This window comes from Phyllobates terribilis, unplaced genomic scaffold (genome assembly GCF_046119375.1).
Source record: "Phyllobates terribilis strain yellow unplaced genomic scaffold, ASM4611937v1 Scaffold_7__3_contigs__length_470593459, whole genome shotgun sequence".
NCBI classification, from domain to species: domain Eukaryota; kingdom Metazoa; phylum Chordata; class Amphibia; order Anura; family Dendrobatidae; genus Phyllobates; species Phyllobates terribilis.
This window is the reverse complement of record NW_027362767.1, coordinates 451,417,340-451,441,997: the sequence shown is the minus strand read 5'-3', so window position 1 is coordinate 451,441,997 and position 24,658 is coordinate 451,417,340. Positions and strand designations below refer to the sequence as shown.

The following is a 24,658-nucleotide window of genomic DNA, read 5'->3' as shown; positions in this document are numbered from 1 at the left end:
ATACCGGCTGTACATATATAATATACAGGAGATGCCCAGGTTATACCGGCTGTACATATATAATTATACACAGGAGATGCCCAGGTTATACCAGCTGTACATATATAATTATATACAGGAGATACCCAGGTTATACCAGCTGTACATATATAATTATATACAGGAGATACCCAGGTTATACCAGCTGTACATATATAATTATATACAGGAGATACCCATGTTAGATTGTCTCTCACAGGTGAAGTGAACCTACGATAAATTACCGGTGGCGTTTGTACTTACGGGATCTCGCTGCGCGTTGCTGCTGCTGCTGCTGTTTTCTTGCTCTGATTGTCCCGGGAGGATCAGCGGATCCTGGAGGATCCCTCGTCTGTCCAGCACACTGCAGAGGACAGAGCATTAATGTATGGAGATCCGGTCTGCAGGCTTTGCAGTTACAGGAATGATCGTGCAGATATAACACTTTCCCCATCAGACCTCGGACTTTCCATCTTCAGTATTTGTCAGTATTTGCCCGCCGGCGCTCACACGACCCTTATCCGGGCAATCAGCGGGTGATAGAGGCTGGAAGGAGTGAGTGCAGCAGCCTATAGCGGCCGCTGATTGTCTGCAGCCTATAGCGGCCGCTGATTGTCTGCAGCCTATAGCGGCCGCTGACCGCCTGCAGCTCACGTCTCAGAAACTCTACGACACATTTCTTACAAATGGTAACAATACAAATGTCCCTTCATTGTAGGGATTGGGCGCGGTACCTTGGCTGCACCGGACCACACAGCACCTCACAGCAGTTCTTCATTAGGTTCCCGTGGCTGTACGGGTTTTGGACACGGTTTTTACCAGTCCAGGATCCTTTAATCTACGTAGAAAAAAAATAAAAAAATTGTGTATATACATTTTTTTTTCTCTCATTTAGATTATTATTTACAACGAAAATGGTCTCTTACAGAATGGGGCTTTCTATAGGATTTGATCAGTATCAGATTGCTGGGGGGGGGGGGGTCTGACTCTCGCGCCCCCCCATCAAATCAGAGATTAAATGGGTCTTGACCACACACGATGCCGGATTCAGGTTGTGGCTGTGACCTGCTCCTGTGAATGGGACAGAGCTGCAATACCAGACACAACCACTAGAAAATGTACAGGGCGGAGCCTAGAGCCCTTCTCCAGGGCATCCCTGAGCTTAAAGAGTCGTTCTCAACACCTTAAAGTTATACTTTATCCAGGAAATAGGATATAACTTGCGGATTACTGGGGGTCCGACCGCTGGGATCCTCCAGCAATCCTGTAATTGGGGCTCTGAATCCCGGAGATCTTGGCTCTGCAGCGCCGTCCTGAAGCGAGTAGGCGTATTCCTGGTCTCTCTCTGCTTTTGTCATTGTCTATAGCACTGCCAAGTTCAGAGCTCAGCTTTTTCCAGCAGTCCTGTAGACAATGAATGGAGCGGAGGCCGAGCATGTGCATCTCTGCTTTATTCAGGACGGGGCTGCAGAGCATCAATCTGGGGTTCATTGGGGGGTCCCAGTGGTCAGACACCCAGAAATCAGCAAGTTATGGGAAAGAGGGCAACTTGATTTTTTTGGGGGAATAGTGACTCATTAATCATCTGATATCAGCAAAGGATCAATATTATCCAAATGTCTAATCAGGATGATATAATGGACGATGGGTGGACCCTCCATGTGCGAGACCCTCGGTCACAGCGATTTCTAGATTACAGCACCATCCCCCGCTCATCTCGACACACGACAGTGTCGGCTTTCTCGGTGCAACTTCTGACTTTACAGAGAAGATTGCGGAATATTTATTCTGATGTAACAAGATATTAGATACAATAAAGAAGGAAAAGTCGCAGAAAGAGACTGAGTCAGAGCGAGGCACATTACCCAGGACAGCAGGGGTTAACGACAACTATTGAGATCAATATAAATAAATAGAGACAAATGTAACAATGAAAGGAAACAGTGGAAGCTGCTCATACTCACATCCTCATTGGTCGTCTGGTTCAGAGAGACCAGGAACGTGTGGAATCCGGTTAATCCCACCACGGACCACAGGGTGAAGAAGCAGATGAAGACTTCCAGCACAGTGCACGAAGAGTTAAGGACTGGATACAGAATTACTGCCCATAATCAATGTAACAAACCCTCAGCTGTGTGAGAAGAGCAGTGAATCCCAGAGCAGCGGGGTCGTCACCGCGCGCATAGGGCACCGGCCGAGGAGCAGAGCGCCATCTATCCCTCCACGGAGGAGAGGTCATTCCTGGATCGGACGCAGCTTTATGTCCCATCACAAACATGTTATCAGATGGAACCCGCGTCTGTATATTAATGGGGGCAGCTGAGCATCAATGGAGCGGGGCGGCGACCACACAGAAAGAAAAATCAACAGAACCGCACATGCGTCGCACCGCTCCTCTCTTCATGGTGTCTCAGCGTCTATCACACATTCATGGGGTATCCTGGGGACGTACCACAAATGCACAAGACGGGATAAAGGAATCATCTAAAACATACCAGAGGGATCAAACAGAATCTAGAAGAAGCTGGAGATCGGACACAAGTCCCATTATCACTCATCCACCGCTGGTCCCCGCCAGTCATTATCCCTGTATCCAGCCCTGGTCCCCGCCAGTCATTATCCCTGTATCCACCGCTGGTCCCCGCCAGTCATTATCCCTGTATCCAGCCCTGGTCCCCGCCAGTCATTATCCCTGTATCCAGCGCTGGTCCCCGCCAGTCATTATCCCTGTATCCAGCGCTGGTCCCCGCCAGTCATTATCCCTGTATCCAGCGCTGGTCCCCGCCAGTCATTATCCCTGTATCCACCGCTGGTCCCCGCCAGTCATTATCCCTGTATCCAGCCCTGGTCCCCGCCAGTCATTATCCCTGTATCCAGCCCTGGTCCCCATCAGTCATTATCCCTGTATCCAGCCCTGGTCCCCGCCAGTCATTATCCCTGTATCCAGCACTGGTCCCCGCCAGTCATTATCCCTGTATCCAGCGCTGGTCCCCGCCAGTCATTATCCCTGTATCCAGCGCTGGTCCCCGCCAGTCATTATCCCTGTATCCACCGCTGGTCCCCGCCAGTCATTATCCCTGTGTCCAGCCCTGGTCCCCGCCAGTCATTATCCCTGTATCCAGCCCTGGTCCCCGCCAGTCATTATCCCTGTATCCAGCGCTGGTCCCCGCCAGTCATTATCCCTGTATCCAGCGCTGGTCCCCGCCAGTCATTATCCCTGTATCCAGCGCTGGTCCCCGCCAGTCATTATCCCTGTATCCAGCGCTGGTCCCCGCCAGTCATTATCCCTGTATCCAGCCCTGGTCCCCGCCAGTCATTATCCCTGTATCCAGCCCTGGTCCCCGCCAGTCATTATCCCTGTATCCAGCGCTGGTCCCCGCCAGTCATTATCCCTGTATCCAGCGCTGGTCACCGCCAGTCATTATCCCTGTATCCAGCCCTGGTCCCCGCCAGTCATTATCCCTGTATCCAGCGCTGGTCCCCGCCAGTCATTATCCCTGTATCCAGCCCTGGTCCCCGCCAGTCATTATCCCTGTATCCAGCCCTGGTCCCCGCCAGTCATTATCCCTGTATCCAGCGCTGGTCCCCGCCAGTCATTATCCCTGTATCCAGCGCTGGTCCCCGCCAGTCATTATCCCTGTATCCAGCGCTGGTCCCCGCCAGTCATTATCCCTGTATCCAGCCCTGGTCCCCGCCAGTCATTATCCCTGTATCCAGCGCTGGTCCCCGCCAGTCATTATCCCTGTATCCAGCGCTGGTCCCCGCCAGTCATTATCCCTGTATCCAGCGCTGGTCCCCGCCAGTCATTATCCCTGTATCCAGCCCTGGTCCCCGCCAGTCATTATCCCTGTATCCAGCCCTGGTCCCCGCCAGTCATTATCCCTGTATCCAGCGCTGGTCCCCGCCAGTCATTATCCCAGCGTTCAGTCACTGCGGTCAGAAGCCCCACTTTGGTGATCAGTGGGGTCTCAGACGCTCATCACCCATCCTGAGGACAGATGATTATTGTACAGTGGAAAGTTATTTATAGGGGTCTTCATGTAAATGTAGAAATCTCCCTATACTATAAACCCACGTCTGAGCTCCAGCTCCCTGCATCTGATCAATGGCGCGGAGCCGCACCCCGATCTCGGGAAGGATATGTCCCCGGACTTTCTTTCAGAGCGTTCAGGAAGCCAATTTTTAAAGAATCTTAAATAAAAAGTGAAAAAGTTAGAAAAAAAAAAAACTTGTTCAAAGGCGACAAAGCAAATCGAGGGCAAAACCAACCAGGAGAAGAAGACACAAGGTAATGCCGTGTATCTAATCCTATCCTGTGTGATACTGTCTGCTGAGCCGTGTATCTAATCCTATCCTGTGTGATACCGTCTGCTGAGCCGTGTATCTAATCCCATCCTGTGTGATACTGTCTGCTGAGCTGTGTATCTAATCCTATCCTGTGTGATACTGTCTGCTGAGCCGTGTATCTAATCCTATCCTGTGTGATACTGTCTGCTGAGCCGTGTATCTAATCCTATCCTGTGTGATACTGTCTGCTGAGCCATGTATCTAATCCTCTCCTGTGTGATACTGTCTGCTGAGCCGTGTATCTAATCCTCTCCTGTGTGATACTGTCTGCTGAGCTGTGTATCTAATCCTATCCTGTGTGATACTGTCTGCTGAGCCGTGTATCTAATCCCACGTATGTTACTGTATGATGAGCTGTTGTATCTAATCTCATACTGTATGATACAGTCTACTCAACTGTATCTAATCCTGAGTGTGATACATGACATGATCTTCCTGGTGATTTCTATAGAGGCAGAGCAGCGGGGACTCACTCAGCGCCACGTAGACGATGTTGAAGGTGAAGATGTAGATTGTGAGCAGAGACAAGGAGAGGATGAAGAGGTAGAAGTAGCGATAATTCCTCTTCCCCACACAGTTCCCCACCCACGGGCAGTGGTGGTCGAAGCGCTCTGGAAAAGGAGACACAATCCGGCCGTGAGCTCCCCTTATTCCTAAGGCTCGCTGCGGGGACATGCTGGGAGTTGTAGTTCCACAGCTGATGCTGGCAGTGACATCCAGGGCTCACAAGTCAGTGATATATAATGTACCCCCCCCCCCACTGCAATGTATCCCCCCACATGCGGCGTCAGCCACTCACCCACACAGTTATCGCAGATGCTGCAGTGAGAGGCGCGGGGAGGACGGAAGATTTTGCAGGTGTAGCAGTATTTCAGCTTCACGATCTGATTGTTGATCTGGACGTTCCTGATGCGGGGGGGCGGCCGCTGCCCCTGAGGAACGCTCCCATTCGCTGCCTCTGAAAGACAAAAAGATCCCAAATTATAAGGGTTATCTCCACTCACTAACGGTGTTCATGGATTTACTGCTCAGCACAGACATGGAAGCTCTCACTGACACTGTCCACACCACACGTGCACGCTCACCCCTCACCTACGTGCACGCTCACCCCTCACCTACGTGCACGCTCCCTGCATTTATACATGCACGCTCACCCCTCACCTACGTGCACGCTCACCCCTCACCTACGTGCACGCTCCCTGCATTTATACATGCACGCTCACCCCTCACCTACGTGCACGCTCCCTGCATTTATATATGCACACTCACCCCTCACCTACGTGCACGCTCACCCCTCACATACATGCACGCTCCCTGCATTTATACATACACGCTCACCCCTCACCTACGTGCACGCTCACCCCCTCACCTACGTGCACGCTCCCTGCATTTATACGTGCACGCTCACCCCTCACCTACGTGCAAACTCCCTGCATTTATACATACACGCTCACCCCTCACCTACGTGCACGCTCACCCCCTCACCTACGTGCACGCTCCCTGCATTTATACGTGCACGCTCACCCCTCACCTACGTGCAAACTCCCTGCATTTATACATGCACGCTCACCCCTCACCTACGTGCATGCTTCCTGCGTCCATACATGCCGGATTACCACATACATGGACAGTAAAGAGTTGTAATAACTTTCTACAGGCACTGCCAACCAGAACCTGTCTATTAGTTAAAGGGGATCTCCAAATTCTGCCCCAGCAGAGTCCATCCTAAGCTGAAGAAATCTCTGATTTAGTAACAATTGACTATTTGTTCTGTTATTGTACCATTGATTTCCACTGCGGATGTCGAGGTCCAGGCACCTTGGTAGAAAAGCTCGAGAAATCCTGTTCTAAAGAATCTGAGTTCAATTCCTGCACTGCCTACTTTTATCCAGCAGGTGGCACTGTTACCAAATTAAACAATATCAAACCTTCATTCCGGATGACCTGGATCAGCCGCAGGAAAACCACTGAACTAAGGCAGCAGCTGCAGTAACACGTCCCCCCGAAGTCACTGTGGAACGGCCGACAAGTCACAACTTCAATTTGTAAGGAAAATAAAAATGTTCCTTGTAGACTGTGAGCCCTCGCGGGCAGGATCCTCGCTCCTCCTTGTAGTCGGCTATGTATAACCCTATCACGTGTAAAGCACCATGGAATAAATGGCGCAATAATAATATTAATTATTATTAATGTTCCAGGGATCATATTGGAAACTTTGGAACAGTGACAAGATAATTAAAAACCAAGTCAGAGGTGCTGCTATATTCTAGAAGCTGCCGGACAATCAATATCTGTGCACACAATAATAACCGAATACATGGGAGCAAATCCTTCACTAGCACCGAATGTAGAGAAGACCCCAAAAGGAAAGAGAGTGGAGCGAGACATAATGCAATAAAACCATGATGGTATTAAACAATATAAAATATATGATCGTAAACCAGCAGGAATACAAGTTACCTGCATGGGGAAAAGATTGTATGGACAAAACAATGTCTGCGATTTGATGCCCCAGATGAAGCAGTAAATGCGAAACACATGTCAGATGAGGGTGGCTGCCTGCATATTTGGGATCCAGTAGTGATATACTGCTCCTGAGGTCTGATATTCTGCACTTTACCGATACATGGAAAGCTTCTATTCCCTCTTTTTTTGGCATCATCTGCTGTGCATCTCTTGTATTGTTATGGCTCCCATAGGAGGAGAACGCCGATGACGTCACCGTGTGCACCAAGACACTGATAGGCGAGCTCCATAAATCAGAAATTTCATCTAAGTCCACGGCCCCACTATCAGTATTTGGTCAGTATTCGGTCAGTATTTTTCTCAGGAGTGGGAGCCAAAACCAGGTGAGGAACAATCAGAGAAAAGGAATAAAAGAAACAAGTCACCAATTCTGCATTTATCACCCACTCCTGGTTTTACCTTCCAATACTGACCAAATACTGATAGTGGGGCCGTGGCCTTAGACAGAAAACAGCGGAGTCACACGAGGCCGGGACCCTCCAGACATTCATCACCTGATTGACGGATCATAAAATAATCTGAACTTTGCATCTGGAACCGACAAGATCAGGACTGCGGCAAATAGAAAGTTCTTTTCTTCTCTTAAACACTATTAATTCCGCAGCGCTGTACAGATATCATCATCACTGTCCCCATCGGAGCTCACAATCTACATTCCCTATCAGTCTTTGGAGTGTGGGAGGAAACCGGAGAACCCGGAGGAAACCCACGGGGAGAAGATACAAACTCCTTGCAGATTTTGTCCTTGGAGGGATTTGAATCCAGGACCCCAGTGAGCAAAGCAACAGTGCTAACCACTGAGCCACCGTACAGTGCCAACCACTGAGCCACCGTACAGTGCCAACCACTGAGCCACCGTACAGTGCCAACCACTGAGCCACCGTACAGTGCCAACCACTGAGCCACCGTACAGTGCCAACCACTGAGCCACCGTACAGTGCCAACCACTGAGCCACCGTACAGTGCCAACCACTGAGCCACCATACAGTGCCAACCACTGAGCCACCATACAGTGCCAACCACTGAGGTACCATACAGTGCCAACCACTGAGCCACCATACAGTGCCAACCACTGAGGTACCATACAGTGCCAACCACTGAGGTACCATACAGTGCCAACCACTGAGGTACCATACAGTGCCAACCACTGAGCCACCGTACAGTGCCAACCACTGAGCCACCGTACAGTGCCAACCACTGAGCCACCGTACAGTGCCAACCACTGAGCCACCATACAGTGCCAACCACTGAGCCACCGTACAGTGCCAACCACTGAGCCACCGTACAGTGCCAACCACTGAGCCACCATACAGTGCCAACCACTGAGCCACCATACAGTGCCAACCACTGAGGTACCATACAGTGCCAACCACTGAGCCACCGTACAGTGCCAACCACTGAGCCACCGTACAGTGCCAACCACTGAGCCACCGTACAGTGCCAACCACTGAGCCACCGTACAGTGCCAACCACTGAGCCACCGTACAGTGCCAACCACTGAGCCACCGTACAGTGCCAACCACTGAGCCACCGTACAGTGCCAACCACTGAGCCACTGTACATTTGCAACCAATGGACAAGGCAACTGTTAGGTGGATTCATAACTGGCTTAGTGATCGGACCCAACGAGTGGTCATAAATGGTGGTCCATTTGGAAGAGTCCAAAGAGTGGTCCAGTTGGAAGAATGTCTCAAGTGGGGTACAACAAGGCTCTGTCCTGATCCCTGTGTTGTTTAAGGTCAGGGAGATATTAATGTCAGGAAAAATTAACCATTTCTCCCCCCTGAAGCCCCCCTCACCACTTGTCAGTGCAAGAAGTGTCTCCATAAAAATCTCAGCACAAAGCCCCAATTAACACAGTCATGAGAAAGGCCTTAAACAAACGCTGGCAGTCAAGAGGTGGCACCAAACTACTTAAAATGCGAACATCTTGTCCCTGGCAGACCCAGGGGGTAATTAGACGCAGGCTTGTAAAAAATTTACGTGTAACTGTTGATGGCGGCTTCCCGAGCTTCAAAAGAAAAAATCCATAGACACGCCGACCCCAATATGGAATATTGTAAGTGCCATAACTCCGATAATAGCGGGACCAATATTTTTAGTGGCAGAATCAGCCAAGGAGCAATATGCATATTTCCCTGTCACTGCAAATCCCTGCGTAGAGCCGTAGCACAAAAGCACCAGAAAGAAAGGTCACCGCAAATACGTCATGCGTGGTCTCTAAATGAAGGTAAAATCAGACCGGAAAAAATGGCGTCGTTTGCAAGCTTCTGCGATCAATGAGCGATAAGTCATTGCAGAAGTTAGCGTTTTTAATAAAAATGTACAGGCTGGAGACCGGCCCACATGATGTCACCACAAGGGGCGTGTGGGCAGATCTCCCATTAGGTATAAGAGAACCCATGGAGAAGACAGGAGCACTCATTGCCAGGGGGGAATAAGAATTATAAGCGTACACACATATTCCTGGAGCTGGAATTCGGAGGGGTGACGCCATATGCTTTCTGCGTGCTCGCCGATGCCCAAGGAGTGAGTAGTCGGGATCGTGCGCTCGCGATTCCGGACGAAATCCTGACAGAGTGACGGCACGGTGAAATATTGTGTGATCTCCCTGGTGTCGTCCCTGTGGAGTTCTTGACATTCAACATCTTTATCAATGATTTAGATGAAGGAATTGAGGGTAAACTGATTAAATTTGCTGATGACACAAAGCTAGGAGGGATAGCTAATACTAGAGAAGAGAGAGAGAGGATTCAAAAAGACCTAAATAAACTGGAGCAGTGGGCAGCAACCAACAGAATGGTTTTTAACAGGGAAAAATGCAAAGTACTACATCTGGGCAATAAAAATGAAAAAAGCATATACAGAATGGGAGGAATAGAGCTAAGCAACAGTACATGTGAAAAAGACTTAGGTATACTAATAGATCATAGACTGAACATGAGTCAACAGCAGGGGTCCTCAAACTGTGGCCCGCGGAGGACTTCTATCTGGCCCGCCGGGCTATGGGCGGAGGAGAGCGGTGCCATTGCCCGCCCTTCCCCCCGCTTGCTCAGGGCCCCGGCAGGCGGATACTTACCTCTCCCCGTGCCTCTGCAGATCCGCTGTCTTCCTGCTCTGCGCTTCCTGCAACGTCTCAGGTCATAGGGCGCGGTGACGTCTTTACACCGCGCCCTCCCGAGTGCCGTCACAGGAAGCGCAGAGTGGGACAACGCCGCCGCGACGCTGGAGTCCAGACCAGAGCAGCGGCAGCAAGTGAGAGGTGAGGGGAATATTGGATTTTTTTTTTTAATGTATGGAGGCATGGGGCATTATATGGGGGGGGAGGTGACATCCTGCATGGGGCATTATATGGGGGGAGATGTGACATCCTGCATGGGGCATTATATAGGGGGGATGTGACATCCTGCATGGGGCATTATATGGGGGGAGATGTGACATCCTGCATGGGGCATTATATGGGGGGGGAGGTGACATCCTGCATGGGGCATTATATGGGGGGGGAGGTGACATCCTGCATGGGGCATTATATGGGGGGGGAGGTGACATCCTGCATGGGGCATTATATGGGGGGGGAGGTGACATCCTGCATGGGGCATTATATGGGGGGGGAGGTGACATCCTGCATGGGGCATTATATGGGTGGGAGGTGACATCCTGCATGGGGCATTATATGGGGGGAGGTGACATCCTGCATGGGGCATTATATGGGTGGGAGGTGACATCCTGCATGGGGCATTATATGGGGGGGGAGGTGTCATCCTGCATGGGGCATTATATGGGGGGGGAGGTGTCATCCTGCATGGGGCATTATATGGGGGGGGAGGTGACATCCTGCATGGGGCATTATATGGGGGGAGGGGTGTCATCCTGCATGGGGCATTATATGGGGGGGGAGGTGTCATCCTGCATGGGGCATTATATGGGGGGGGAGGTGACATCCTGCATGGGGCATTATATGGGTGGGAGGTGACATCCTGCATGGGGCATTATAAAGACAGGGGAGTGATATCTTGCATGGGGCATTATATGGTGTGAGAAAGGAACAGCCTGCATATGGCATTATAAGGGGGAAACAGCCTGCCTATTGGGAACATTTACCTGCCTATTGAGGACCTATGCTGCCTATTGGGGATATTTACCTGGCTATTGGGGACATTTACCTGGCTATTGGGGACCGATGCTGCCTATTGGGTACAGTTACCTACCTATTGAAATACCGGTTGATTTAACTTTACTTGTTCTTCATTTTAAATATTGTATTTGTTCCTGTATTGTTTTTTTTTTTTTACTACAAAATAAGATATGAGCAGGGTGCATAGGAATTTGTTCATAGTTTTTTTTTTTTAAAAAAAACTATATTCCGGCCCTCCAATGGTCTGAGGGACCGTGAACTGGCCCCCTGTTTAAAAAGTTTGAGGACCCCTGGTCAACAGTGTGATGCAGCAGCAAAAAAGGCAAACACAGTTCTGGGATGTATTAAGAGAAGTGTTACACTCACGCCGCCCAAGTTCAGATAGGGGCGAGACCAGTTACATGAATTTGCTGGAATTTTAGGGGAACCGTTACTCAGGGCGACCATAGGCTGCAGCTTCTCTCAAGCACACGATAGAGTCGGGGGTTGGACACGAGGACCCCGAAGGTGCCTTACAACTCTACCTTTCTACATTTCTATGTTTAACCACTGATCCACCGTACAGTGCTAACCACTGAGCCACCGTCTGATCTGCAAACAACAATTGTTCCTATTGTGCTGGTGTGGGAGGATCGGAGGGGACACGTCGGCATCTTCCTTGTCTTCTGCACCGTACACACACGACAGGTATCCATCATCTGTTCGAGCAAAACATTCACCATTTGTTCCCGTTCAGCATGACGTCACCGCTGCATCGGTCATCAGATTTCCAGAACACGAGGATGACTTCACCCCGAAAACCGAGGCATTTCATATTCTCCTAATGGCATTGTGAATCATCCCACTAATGTCGTGTGAGTGGTGACAAGTGTGACATTACAGGTAGTAATATACTCAGCAGCCTGAAAGGGGCGCTCCAGGCAAAAACACAAGATCTACAAAACCAATCATGATCAGCAAAGCCCCTCCTGACCCGGTGGGGCACAGTGAGAATCGATGGCGTCCTCCACCTCCCTCTGACGTATCAAACACCAATGTACCAGGCGTGAAGTGCCCAGATACTGACGTCACCAGGTAAATTAACCAGTCTAATAATCAGTCAGTGCGCCGTCCGGCTGATCTGGTTCCCGTCTCTCATGCTGACTACACAGACAGCGCCTTCACAATGCTACGCTCCTATTATTCTCAGCTTCGGGACCGCGGAGTGAAGAGGATTAAATCATCGCAGACGTGTTACTACCAGAGGGTGATAAGCGGGCGGCACCGGGGGCCAAACAAAACGGGGGCGAATGGCAGCAACAACCTGAGGAGCCGGGGACGTGCGAGGTCTCAGAACAGTGAGAACTACTGCACCGTACGGCTGGATGTCGTCCCACCAAGAAGGCGGACTGCCGAGCATCATTGCCCCCGCAAACTCCTAATTATTGGGTGTGAAGACTTGGACCACCACTAATCAGAGGATTTATCAGCAATATTGGGATCCTGAAAACAGAGTCCACAAATCCAGAAATCATCCGTGAATCATCCGTGAATACAAAAAAAAACAGGATGAAAAACTGATACAATGGACAATCTGCGTCCGCACAACACTTCTGTCCGGCTCTGAATACCGGCGGTGGCTGGATCCTTCGTTAAGTCATTGAAGACAATGTGGACGGATCAGTATTACAATGTATCAGTTTTTTCATCCGTTTGAAACAGATGCAGTAGATAAGAAAAGTGGGATTAGTTTCAGACGGATGAATACTGGATAGGCGGACTCAGCCGAAAGGTTTGCGGGATCATAATATGGATGATCAATCCTCTGATTATCACGGCGGTCCGACTCTTTGCTCCTGAAGATCAGCTGTTTTGGAGCAATGTGAAGGTTGAAGAGGTTGCTGTGTTTAGACGAGTGCCAGAGGCCCTCATACAGCAGGTTGAAGAAGGTGCAGAGATCAGACCCCACTGATCTGGGATCGATCGGCTATTCCAAGGCTGTGGTTCAGGAAAGACGTGCATGACTGTGCCTCCGCGGCACGGCAGGCAGCAGGGGCGCCGCCGCGGCACGGCAGGCAGCAGGGGCGCCGCCGCGGCACGGCAGGCAGCAGGGGCGCCGCCGCGGCAGATCTCATCTGTTCTCCCTCCTACAAATTTTGTGTTGTTAAGTTTCTTGCAATTAAACTTTAAAAATAAATGGTTTATATAGTATCCGTTTTGTGCCCTGGACAAAACACGGATGGCACACGGACATACGGATCTCACCGGGACTGGTTTTTCCTGTACAGAAATCACCAGGACGTGTGAAGGAGGCCTTAGACAGAGTCGGAGCGCTCACACTCACAATTAGGGGCCTGCAAAAGATGTGACCTGAAAAGAGGTCTTGATCGTCGGTGAGTGACCGCTGCAGGCAATCAGTGGCCAGAGCAGCAACCAACCTGTCACTTCTGTGGCGACTGATTGGCTTCAGCCATCAGGCCCCTACCATGCCGGAAGAGAAGGAAAGGAGACAAAGTAGCGTGGAAAATCCCTTTAAGAGAAGACCATTAATAATAAAAAAAAAATATAACAAGAGAATCCTCCACACAATTTCGATAAAGTTGCCCCAACCTTGATTATCTGTGATTTCCTGATAATGCATTTTGCAGATGGGGTCCCGATGGTCAGACCCTTAGTGATCAGTACGTCATGTTGATAGGGGGTATCTTAAGATGTTGGCAGTAACCTATAGGTCATATTCACACAATTCGTGTTAGAGGTGGGTTTTTTTTTTGACCAGTGATTGGCGGCAGAGGTCACATGTGCATATATGACACGTTAATCACTCAGGACCACCAGAGTAGCAGCGGATTTAGCACTTTAAGAAGTTCGGTTTATGGTAAAAACACATTAAAGTCCTGGAAAAAAACCTTTAAACGTTACTTTTCCATTGTTCGACATGAATTTTTTGGAGATGTCATCGCTACCCTAATGTCACATGTGACCAGAATGGATCCATGTAGCTACATTTACTGGCGTGGTCACAGAGGCTCCAGATGTTATACATGACTCTGCCTCTCTGTGCTGCAGAGTTGCAATACCGGACACATCCTGAAGATAATAGTGGCGCTGTTTAAATCTCCAAGTAAATTAAGGAAATAAAATGTAAGAAGGTGTCGAATGCTCCATCATATTGAGCGCTTAAACTTACCGATCTCCATTTCAATGAAAGCCGCTTCATCCGGCAACGCTCGGGGTATTACTCCGGGGTCACTGAAGCTGGTCCGCAGTAATGTGGCCATGGAAAAGAGGAAGAGGATGGCTGCAAACACGGGGATCGCCGGTGACAGCTGCACAGCCAAATAGCGACATCTGCACAGGAAATATCGGAAACAGTCAGGTCGTCATACAGTGGTGGTCACTGGCCAAAAGCAGCACCCGACACTGACACATGATGGGAAATAAACATCTAGATCTAAAAAAAGAGAAAACAATCTTATTATTTGGCTTCAAATGTCACATTAAAACCAGGAAAGAATTCAGGTCCCAAAATGTGAGAGCTGAGCTGCAGTTCCCACTAACGGCCACTACATGGTGTACAGCGCTGTGGTATCACACACTTTACTTCTGACGGCCCTGGGACACTGTCACAGCTGATTTGTGGGGGCACCAGGCGTCGGACCCCCACTGGTCAATGCGGACCTGTCCTGAAGTAAGGACACCCCTCATTAGAAGCGAGATCAGATGCTACAGGCTTTGTTTCTTGAGGTTTGTAACAGTGACATAAGTCCGCATAGGAGCTGCATACACATTACAGTAGAAGACTGCTTCATTATCAGACATTATTTGCAAAAGTTGACAACCCCTTAAACATAGAATTTATAGGAGAATTTTAGGAGACATGAAACATCAGGGAAGCCGTAAGAACTCACGACCTTGAGAAGTTTCGAAAGAAAAATAAAACTTCTGGTTGACTCCTGAGCGGAATTCACTGGTGAAAGTAACGAGAAAGCAGCAATGTCGCTGGGCCTCGTGATCGACCGTGCGGCCGGGACCTTCCAGCTGAGATCAAGCTCTCGTGAAATCAGAGGTCACCGACCGGCCGGGCGACATTGCTGCCAGGGTGCAGCCGCCATCTCCATACATCTCCCCATTATCTCCAGCCGCCTGCACGGGCGACTGAGGAATCGCATTACTGCTCCGCTGCAGATCTGGAGCTTTAGGGCCAATTCACACGAAAGTACAGTGCCATATAGTCTCATCTGTAATATAACCGGCCAAGCGTCCCTCTGTCTGAAGCCTTTATAGACTGCGCAAGCGCGACACACCTGCACAGTCTGGCTCCAGACAGAAGAACGCATGGAGCCGTTACAGGTAAGAGGAGTGTATGGTGCCGGAGATCGTGGTATGTGTAGACACTGAATGCATGCCGCGGTCTCCGGCACCATACTTACATACTTACCTGACCGGGAGGAGCGTTGCCGCAGAGCCTCTCTTCGCCGGAGACCGGGGGCAGGAGTGAGGCGTCTGGAGTCGGCGCATGCGCATAGCGCTATCCGGCGCCATTTTACTGAAGACACATTTGCAGTGTGTCTTAAGCAAAATGCCGCCGGACAGTGCGGTATGAGCACACGAGTACTCCGGCGCCGCACTCCTCCCCCGGCCTCCGGCAGAACAGGACGCAGCAGCGCTGGAGCACAAAAAAGAAAGGTGAGTATAAGTGTTTATTTTTTTGGTATGTGTGCAGACGATACAATGCATACCAGGATTGGGGGATGAGCGGTACCATGCATACCAGGACTGGGGATGAGGGGTGTCATGCATACCAGGATTGGGGGTGAGGGGTACCATACATACCGGGATTGGGGGTGAGGGGTACCATACATACCGGGATTGGGGGTGAGGGGTACCATACATACCGGGATTGGGGATGAGGGAGACATACATACCAGGATAGGGATGAGGGCAGCACAGAACAGGATGGGGGAACAGGATTGGGGAGCACAAATACCAGGATGGGGGCAGCACAAACCAGCATGGGAGACCATATACCAATAAAAATGCTCGCCACAAGGGCGTAGAATGGGCTCAATAGCTAGTCTGTAATACGGCGGCAATTCCCAGCCCGACGGCGGCTTTCACAACTCATCCAGCAGCTTCATATACACCTATGACCAGTGGGGCCGTGTGCTGGGATTGGGAACTGCAGCTGCAATACGAGTGAGAAAAAACAGCCTTAGGCTATGTTCACATGAAGCAGTTTTACTACAGTTTTTTTTTTTTTTTGCTATTTTTTTTCAGTATTAGCAAGAGCTAAGAGATCTCATACACACGCTGGATTTTGAGAACTGCTGTGTTTTTTAATTCCGCACCATGTCGCTTCTATTTTTTTTTTCTAGTGTTTTTTTTTTTTTTTTACAGCAATTTTTCACCCATAAAAGTAAAAGGAGAAAGTGGAAAAAAAAAATGCAAGAAAAGCAACAGCGTTTTTGTTGAATAAAACCAACTTATTTAAACATGTACTGTAGAGACAGCAAGTGTAATACATAGCCAAAAAGCAACAGAAAGGCTGCGAAAAAAAAAACAACACAGATTTTCTTCCTCTGCCCCAGTTTACACCAGTTACAAGCAGCCTCCAGTAAATGTCGCCACTGGTTGATATCATGCACTTCCCCATAGGAGCAGCCGCGCTCGTCCTAACTCCCTACACGGAGCAGACGGATGGTGGAAGCAGATCAGGAAGTGAGAACTTATTATTCTGACCCAACATTAAGCAAAATTAAAGTGACACTTACTCGAAAGCAAAGAAGAGTGAACACGTCCCCAGGATGAGAATGAGCGTCAAGTAGAAGATCCCTTTCTGTCTCGCCATCATGACCCGGCCATCGCAGCAGAATGTATTTTTCCCAGGAAGCTTCTCCCATTTACGAGTCACCTTCTTCCTCACCATCATGACAGACATGGTTGCCACCGATGTGGAGGGACCGCCGCCACCAATCTGGAAAGTTAATTAAATCCCGTGGACTTTGCTAGCCAAGGCTCTGCCACACTGACCAAGCCGAGAAGAGCGACATATTAGACGGAAAGAACTTCCTGCAAAGAACAAGTGAGAAAAATGCAACAAAAGTTACAAACAATCGATCTGTGTCCTTCACTTACCAGAACACAAAAGGAGATTGTGGGGTCCTACAGAAGAAATCAATGGGCCCTGTAATGCAGCGGCTTGCTGCAGTACTAAAATGTCCAGGGGGTGTGTTCTGGCTGACCACGTACCCCCCCCTTCAGGTGACTGATCACATGACTGTGACATCATCACAGGTCCTGTGCGCACAGAAGGATATATAAATCCAGGTGGTTTTGAAACAGTGGGGAGGCAAGAGGCCTGGTCCCTGTGTCTGGGACACCAGTAGCCTTGGAAGGCAAGAGGCCTGGTCCCTGTGTCTGGGACACCAGTAGCCTTGGAAGGCAAGAGGCCTGGTCCCTGTGTCTGGGACACCAGTAGCCCTGGGAGGCAAGAGGCCTGGTCCCTGTGTCTGGGACACCAGTAGCCCTGGAAGGCAAGAGGCCTGGTCCCTGTGTCTTGGACACCAGTAGTCCTGGAAGGCACGTGGCCTGGAGACCAAGTCTGGGGAGCCTTAAACCAAAGCTGTGGCAGAACAGAGCTGATTGAAGCAGCTAAGACCCAGCAAAGGTAAAAACGGTGCTTTAAATGAATATTGATGTTGTACCTTGCTGAAGTCTGTATCTGAAGCCAAGCGGGCATAGCTGCCACTGGAAAAGCTCTAGGATATTACATGTGTAACATTCCTGTAAGCCACTGAGATGGACGATGTTATAAGCAGTTTATGATGTGTAATAAACTGCTGGACTGTAGATTACCGGAAAACGCTGCATGTGTGCTTTAACTGACCCAGTGAAGTGAGTGCCCCTCAACATGATCGATAGTGTTAGGGGCTGTAAGGTAGCGCTAAGACTGGAGACACAAACAGAAAACTCCAGGGAAGGGTGAGACAGTATTATAGTAGTTATATTCTTGTACATAGGAGCAGTATTATAGTAGTTATATTCTTGTACATAGGAGCAGTATTATAGTAGTTATATTCTTGTACATAGGGGGCAGTATTATAGTAGTTATATTCTTGTACATAGGAGCAGTATTATAGTAGTTATATTCTTGTACATAGGGGGCAGTATTATAGTAGTTATATTCTTGTACATAGGGGGCAGTATTATAGTAGTTATATTCTTGTACATAGGAGCAGTATTATAGTAGTTATATTCTTGTACATAGGAGCAGTGTTATAGTAGTTATATTCTTGTACATAGGAGCAGTATTACAGTAGTTATATTCTTGTACATAGAGGGAAGTATTATAGTAGTTATATTCTTGTACATAGTGGGCAGTATTCTAGTAGTTATATTCTTGTACATAGTGGGCAGTATTCTAGTAGTTATATTCTTGTACATAGTGGGCAGTATTCTAGTAGTTATATTCTTGTACATAGGGGGCAGTATTATAGTAGTTATATTCTTGTACATAGGAGCAGCAATATAGTAGTTATATTCTTGTACATAGGGGACAGTATTATAGTAGTTATATTCTTGTACATAGGAGCAGTATTATAGTAGTTATATTCTTGTACATAGGGGGCAGTATTATAGTAGTTATATTCTTGTACATAGGGGACAGTATTATAGTAGTTATATTCTTGTACATAGGGGGCAGTATTATAGTAGTTATATTCTTGTACATAGGAGCAGTATTATAGTAGTTATATTCTTGTACATAGGGGCAGTATTATAGTAGTTATATTCTTGTACATAGGGGACAGTATTATAGTAGTTATATTCTTGTACATAGGGGGCAGTATTATAGTAGTTATATTCTTGTACATAGGGGGCAGTATTACAGTAGTTATATTCTTGTACATAGGGGGCAGTATTACAGTAGTTATATTCTTGTACATAGGAGCAGTATTACAGTAGTTATATTCTTGTACATAGGAGCAGTATTACAGTAGTTATATTCTTGTACATAGTGGGCAGTATTCTAGTAGTTATATTCTTGTACATAGGGGGCAGTATTATAGTAGTTATATTCTTGTACATAGGAGCAGCATTATAGTAGTTATATTCTTGTACATAGGGGGCAGTATTATAGTAGTTATATTCTTGTACATAGGGGGCAGTATTATAGTAGTTATATTCTTGTACATAGGAGCAGTATTATAGTAGTTATATTCTTGTACATAGGGGGCAGTATTATAGTAGTTATATTCTTGTACATAGGAGCAGCATTATAGTAGTTATATTCTTGTATATAGGGGGCAGTATTATAGTAGTTATATTCTTGTACATAGGGGGCAGTATTATAGTAGTTATATTCTTGTACATAGGAGCAGTATTATAGTAGTTATATTCTTGTACATAGGAGCAGTATTATAGTAGTTATATTCTTGTACATAGGAGCAGTATTATAGTAGTTATATTCTTGTACATAGGAGCAGCATTATAGTAGTTATATTCTTGTACATAGGGGGCAGTATTATAGTAGTTATATTCTTGTACATAGGAGCAGTATTATAGTAGTTATATTCTTGTACATAGGAGCAGTATTATAGTAGTTATAGTTATATTCTTGAACATAGGGGGCAGTGTTATAGTAGTTGTATTCTTGAACATAGGGGGCAGTATTTGGCAAATATTAAACATTATGGTATAATCCTAATTGACCTAAAATGGGAAAGGTTTATTCTTATTTCATGTCAGATATGGAGATAAACATGGAGAGGTGTCTTTTTATATAGTGGATGTAATCAATGTGTTTTGCCTTTCAGCAGCCTGTGGTTAACCCCGTATGATCCAGGTTCTGATCCTATAATTGGCCTCACATCACATTAATACTAACGATACATCACATTGTATAAAAAGTGACATTGTTCATAGAAACTCCCCTAAACCTGCAGTTTTCTGTCCCCGTTCCTATAGCAGCGCTGAGGCCACTTATCAGGCGGTCGGTTCCTCTGCACATCAGGACGGTTATTTTTACTTTTCCTTTAAGCTGCCAATCTACACATAGAGCAGAGAAAATAGGTCACCCGCCACATGTGGAGCCCACAATGGAGGAATTCCGGCCGCCCACTGCTTCTCCTTTCAAGAATCGGTGGTGGAGGAGATTATTGCTGCCAGATGATCCCGTTGCTCCTCAGAAGGTTGTTCTGCAGAAGATCTGAAGAGGACTCGGCCTCTCGCTCGCTAAGAACATAAAGGCACCGGTTCTATTACTTGTATTAATTTTAGAAAGGAACCAGAGGCCGAGCTCCTCCATGGTGTATGAAGGTAACGGGATGGGACGACAGAGCCTGGAACATCAGACGAGAAGAAGCAGAAGACAGAGTGCAGCTTTGGTTGTGACTGGAGTCTGCTAAAACCAAAAGAATTTAGAAGGGCTGTTCATCACCCTAAGATCACAGGTAAAGGACAATCCCTTTAAATCCCTTTAATCACCTCCAGGACTCATAGAATGGTAGAGTGGGAAGGGACCTCCTGGGTCATCTGGTCCAACCCCCGGCTCAAAGCAGGATTCACTCCACGTTCTTAATGACATTGGCTGGATGTTGGGGGTCGTTGTACGGCTGCAAAATAAATTTGGAGCTAATCAGACGCCTCCTTATTTCTCAGCATTGAGGACACCATTAATCCTGACCAAATCCACAATGCCATCTGCTGAAAAGCATCCCCAGACCTGCCGGACCTCCGGCCGCGCGTCACCGCTCTGCAGACCCTCAATACTGTGCCACTCGCCGACCCTTCGGGAACAATCTGCTTCTGTTACAGCCGAATATTCCCCATGTTACTCCTCAGTCCTGAATCCATTTTCCTGCACCTCGGTTCCTCCATTTTCCTGCACCTCGGTTCCTCCATTTTCCTGCACCTCGGTTCCTCCATTTTCCTGCACCTCAGTTCCTCCATTTTCCTGCAGAGTCTTCATCTTTGTCTTGGTTTCCACGTCTCGGGTTTGGATTTTGACCACAATTCTTCCATGAAGATGACTTCTGACCAGACAGTAGATGGGCATAGCTGGGTACTACAGGGCGCTGCCAGTTCTGAGCTTATCGTACGGCTGGGCAGGTCCCAATAACGAATGGAGATTAATGATGCGTCTTATCTGCTGTACGAAGTCTCCTTGGCCGACCACTGCGATCCTTAACATTGAAGACACACCAAAAAGTGGGCAAACGAGCTTGAGGCCCCAGTTTATTGTGAGAGATTTGCCTGGGAGACACTTTACTGATGCAATATAGCTACCTTGGTTCTTTCTGCTGTGCTCAGTCTCGCCTGGTGCATGACCTGTGACATGAAACTGTCTTCCACAACCTCACCTTTGTAGCAGAGTTTGTCTGTTGCTCACCCAGTTTTAAAGGCAACCTGCCATTTTGGAAAATGCAGCTTACTTGCAGATATAGAATTAATCTGTAGGTAAATAGAGTTCCAAGTACTGAAAGTGCTGCTGCCAGAAGAAAATGAACGTATTTCTCCCCAACAGTCGATGGCTCTCAGTCAGGGGACATGTGCACACTATACTGTAGCTGGCGGCTGTAACCATACCGCAGCACTCTGACAGCTGGGTGTGCAGCGCATCTGTGCAGAGCAAGATCAAAGTGATAGTAGCCACACCATCTGCAGGTGAATAGCGTTTTCCAAGGTGAGAGGTTCCCTTTAAGCCTCCCCACCAGCTGTTTCGGTTTCAGTTAATAACTGTTTCAACCTCTGTATGGTGTAATTGGTTACTTAAACACCGCACTATAATACTACCAAATCAAGGACTTTGTACAAGTGACAAGTGTCCAAGAAGAAGTGAGGAAGGCGACGGGCGGTCACCAGCTACTGATGATGGAGGGGACGGGCGGTCACCAGCTACTGATGATGGAGGGGACGGGCGGTCACCAGCTACTGATGATGGAGGGGACGGGCGGTCACCAGCTACTGATGATGGAGGGGACGGGCGGTCACCAGCTACTGATGATGGAGGGGACGGGCGGTCACCAGCTACTGATGATGGAGGGGACGGGCGGTCACCAGCTACTGATGATGGAGGGGACGGGCGGTCACCAGCTACTGATGATGGAGGGGACGGGCGGTCACCAGCTACTGATGATGGAGGGGACGGGCGGTCACCAGATACTGATGGGGTTTATATTTCTTCGGTCACTTTGCATTTTGTTAACTGATTACATCCTGTATTATACTCCAGAGCTGCACTCACTATTCTGCTGGTGCAGTCACTGTGTACATACATTACATTACTGATCCGGAGTTACTTCCTGTATTATACTCCAGAGCTGCACTCACTATTCTGCTGGTGCAGTCACTGTGTACATACATTACATTACTGATCCTGAGTTACATCCTGTATTATACTCCAGAGCTGCACTCACTATTCTGCTGGTGCAGTCACTGTGTACATACATTACATTACTGATCCTGAGTTACATCCTGTATTATTCTCCAGAGCTGCACTCACTATTCTGCTGGTGGAGTCACTGTGTACATACATTACATTACTGATCCTCAGTTACATCCTGTATTATACCCCAGAGCTGCACTCACTATTCTGCTGGTGCAGTCACTGTGTACATACATTACATTACTGATCCGGAGTTACATCCTGTATTATACTCCAGAGCTGCACTCCCTATTCTGCTGGTGCAGTCACTGTGTACATACATTACATTACTGATCCTGAGTTACCTCCTGTATTATACTCCAGAGCTGCACTCACTATTCTGCTGGTGCAGTCACTGTGTACATACATTACTGATCCTGAGTTACCTCCTGTATTATACTCCAGAGCTGCACTCACTATTCTGCTGGTGCAGTCACTGTGTACATACATTACATTACTGATCCTGAGTTACCTCCTGTATTATACTCCAGAGCTGCACTCACTATTCTGCTGGTGCAGTCACTCTAAATTACTTACTGCCCATTTCTTTTGTAGGTGATACATACACATATTTCTGTGCTTTTAAGTTGCAATTTTTATGTTTCTATGATATGTATGTAAAACGTCCATGACACTGAGCTCCCATGGATATATACTCGGTATTTGTACAGAGTGTCGCTGCGTGCACAATGTGTGATGATGGTTATTATTTATGAAATCTCACTAGTAACTTGAAATTGAATGAGAACCAACAATGGCATATAATGTAAGTGAATGCCTTTTCACTCATCCTATAAAATAAAGAAATGAAAAGCTACATTTTCTTCTAGTCATTTTATACTATATCTGTACAGCTTTCAGAGCTCGGCGTTACTGCTACAGGACTCCCTCAAGTCTCTGCATTCAGCGCTTCAAGAAAGCATAAACTTTCATAACAAAATCCTGCTTCTCGCAGCCACCACAAGAGGGAGCTCAAGGCACATGCACTTATAACGGAGAACAAAGAATTAGTATGCACAATGCTTCCCCTAGTGGTGGCTGCCGGCAGCTAGGAATTAAGATTTAACTCTATACAGGGGATTTGGAGCTCGGTGTCAGAAAAACGGAGTTCTGATCCTTATAAAAATGTATTAAAAAAAATAAATTAAAATTATAAATCAGCAAATAACCAATAAAAAACCCTAAAGTTTTATTGGTTGGGCTCCATTCACATTAAAAGGCACCATAACATAACTATTTTTCAAGGAGTGATTCTTTTTACAACCTTTCCCCGTAGGGTAACAGAAGAGTTATGGCATAATTGTGAATCTAAAACCTACAATGAGACTGATCACAGATATGGGCAATGTCCGCCCATTCTCATCTCCCTGCAGTCTGTCCAAGATACACTGTATATAATGGATATCTCCAGAAACCCGCCTCCACTTCAGGCCATTATACATAATACAGTGGTGTGAAAAAGTGTTCGCCCCCTTCCTGACTTCTTATTCTTTTGCATGTTTGTCACTTAAATGTCTCAGATCACAAAACAAATGTAAATAATAGACAAAGAACACAAGTAACCACAAAATGCTGTTTTTAAATGAAGGTCTTTATTATTAAGGCAAAAAGAAATCCAAACCTACAGGGCCCTGTGTGAAAAAGTGATTGCCCCTCTCCTCGCTTAAACCATAAATGAACTCTGGTTTATCACATCTTTGGGAAGCGGAGTTCACTTTCCCTAGCCACTCACAGGCCGGATTACTGCCACACCTGTTCTCAATCAAGAAATCTCATAAATAGGACCTCCCTGACAAAGTGAAGTAGACCAAAAGATCCTTAAAAGCCTAGACATCATGCTGCGATCCAAAGACACTCAGGAACAAATGAGAAACAAAGTAATTGAGATCTATCAGTCTGGAAAAGTTATAAAGACATTTCTAAAGCTTTGGGACTCCAGCGAACCACAGTGAGAGCCATTACCCAAAAATGGAGAAAATATGGAACAGTGGTGACCCTTCTCAGGAGTGGCAGGCCGACCAAAATTACCCCAAGAGCGCAGCGACGACTCATCCAAGAGGTCACAAAAGACCCCACAACAACATCCAAAGAACTGCAGGTCTCACTTGCATCAGTTAAGGTCAGTGTTCATGACTCCACCATAAGAAAGAAAATGGGCAAAAATGGCAGCATGGCTGAATTCCAAGACGAAAACCACTGCTGAGCAAAAAGAACATAAAGGCTCATGT

General features: G+C 47.5%; 1 protein-coding gene across 2 annotated transcripts in view; it reads right to left on the bottom strand.

Annotated features, from left to right (window-relative positions):
• The window catches only part of ZDHHC9 (zDHHC palmitoyltransferase 9), a 55,267-nt gene that overhangs the window by 8,950 nt on the left and 21,659 nt on the right, over positions 1-24,658 (bottom strand). For both annotated transcript variants that reach the window (XM_073642183.1, XM_073642184.1), the window contains exons 2-9: positions 16,780-17,077; positions 14,196-14,356; positions 5,165-5,323; positions 4,839-4,976; positions 4,163-4,209; positions 1,983-2,087; positions 753-856; positions 283-382 (exon numbers count right to left, since the gene is read on the bottom strand). In XM_073642183.1, coding sequence (XP_073498284.1) covers positions 283-382; positions 753-856; positions 1,983-2,087; positions 4,163-4,209; positions 4,839-4,976; positions 5,165-5,323; positions 14,196-14,356; positions 16,780-16,946 — 981 coding nt within the window. In that variant the 5' untranslated portion in view covers positions 16,947-17,077. The remainder of the gene's footprint in view (positions 1-282; positions 383-752; positions 857-1,982; positions 2,088-4,162; positions 4,210-4,838; positions 4,977-5,164; positions 5,324-14,195; positions 14,357-16,779; positions 17,078-24,658) is intronic.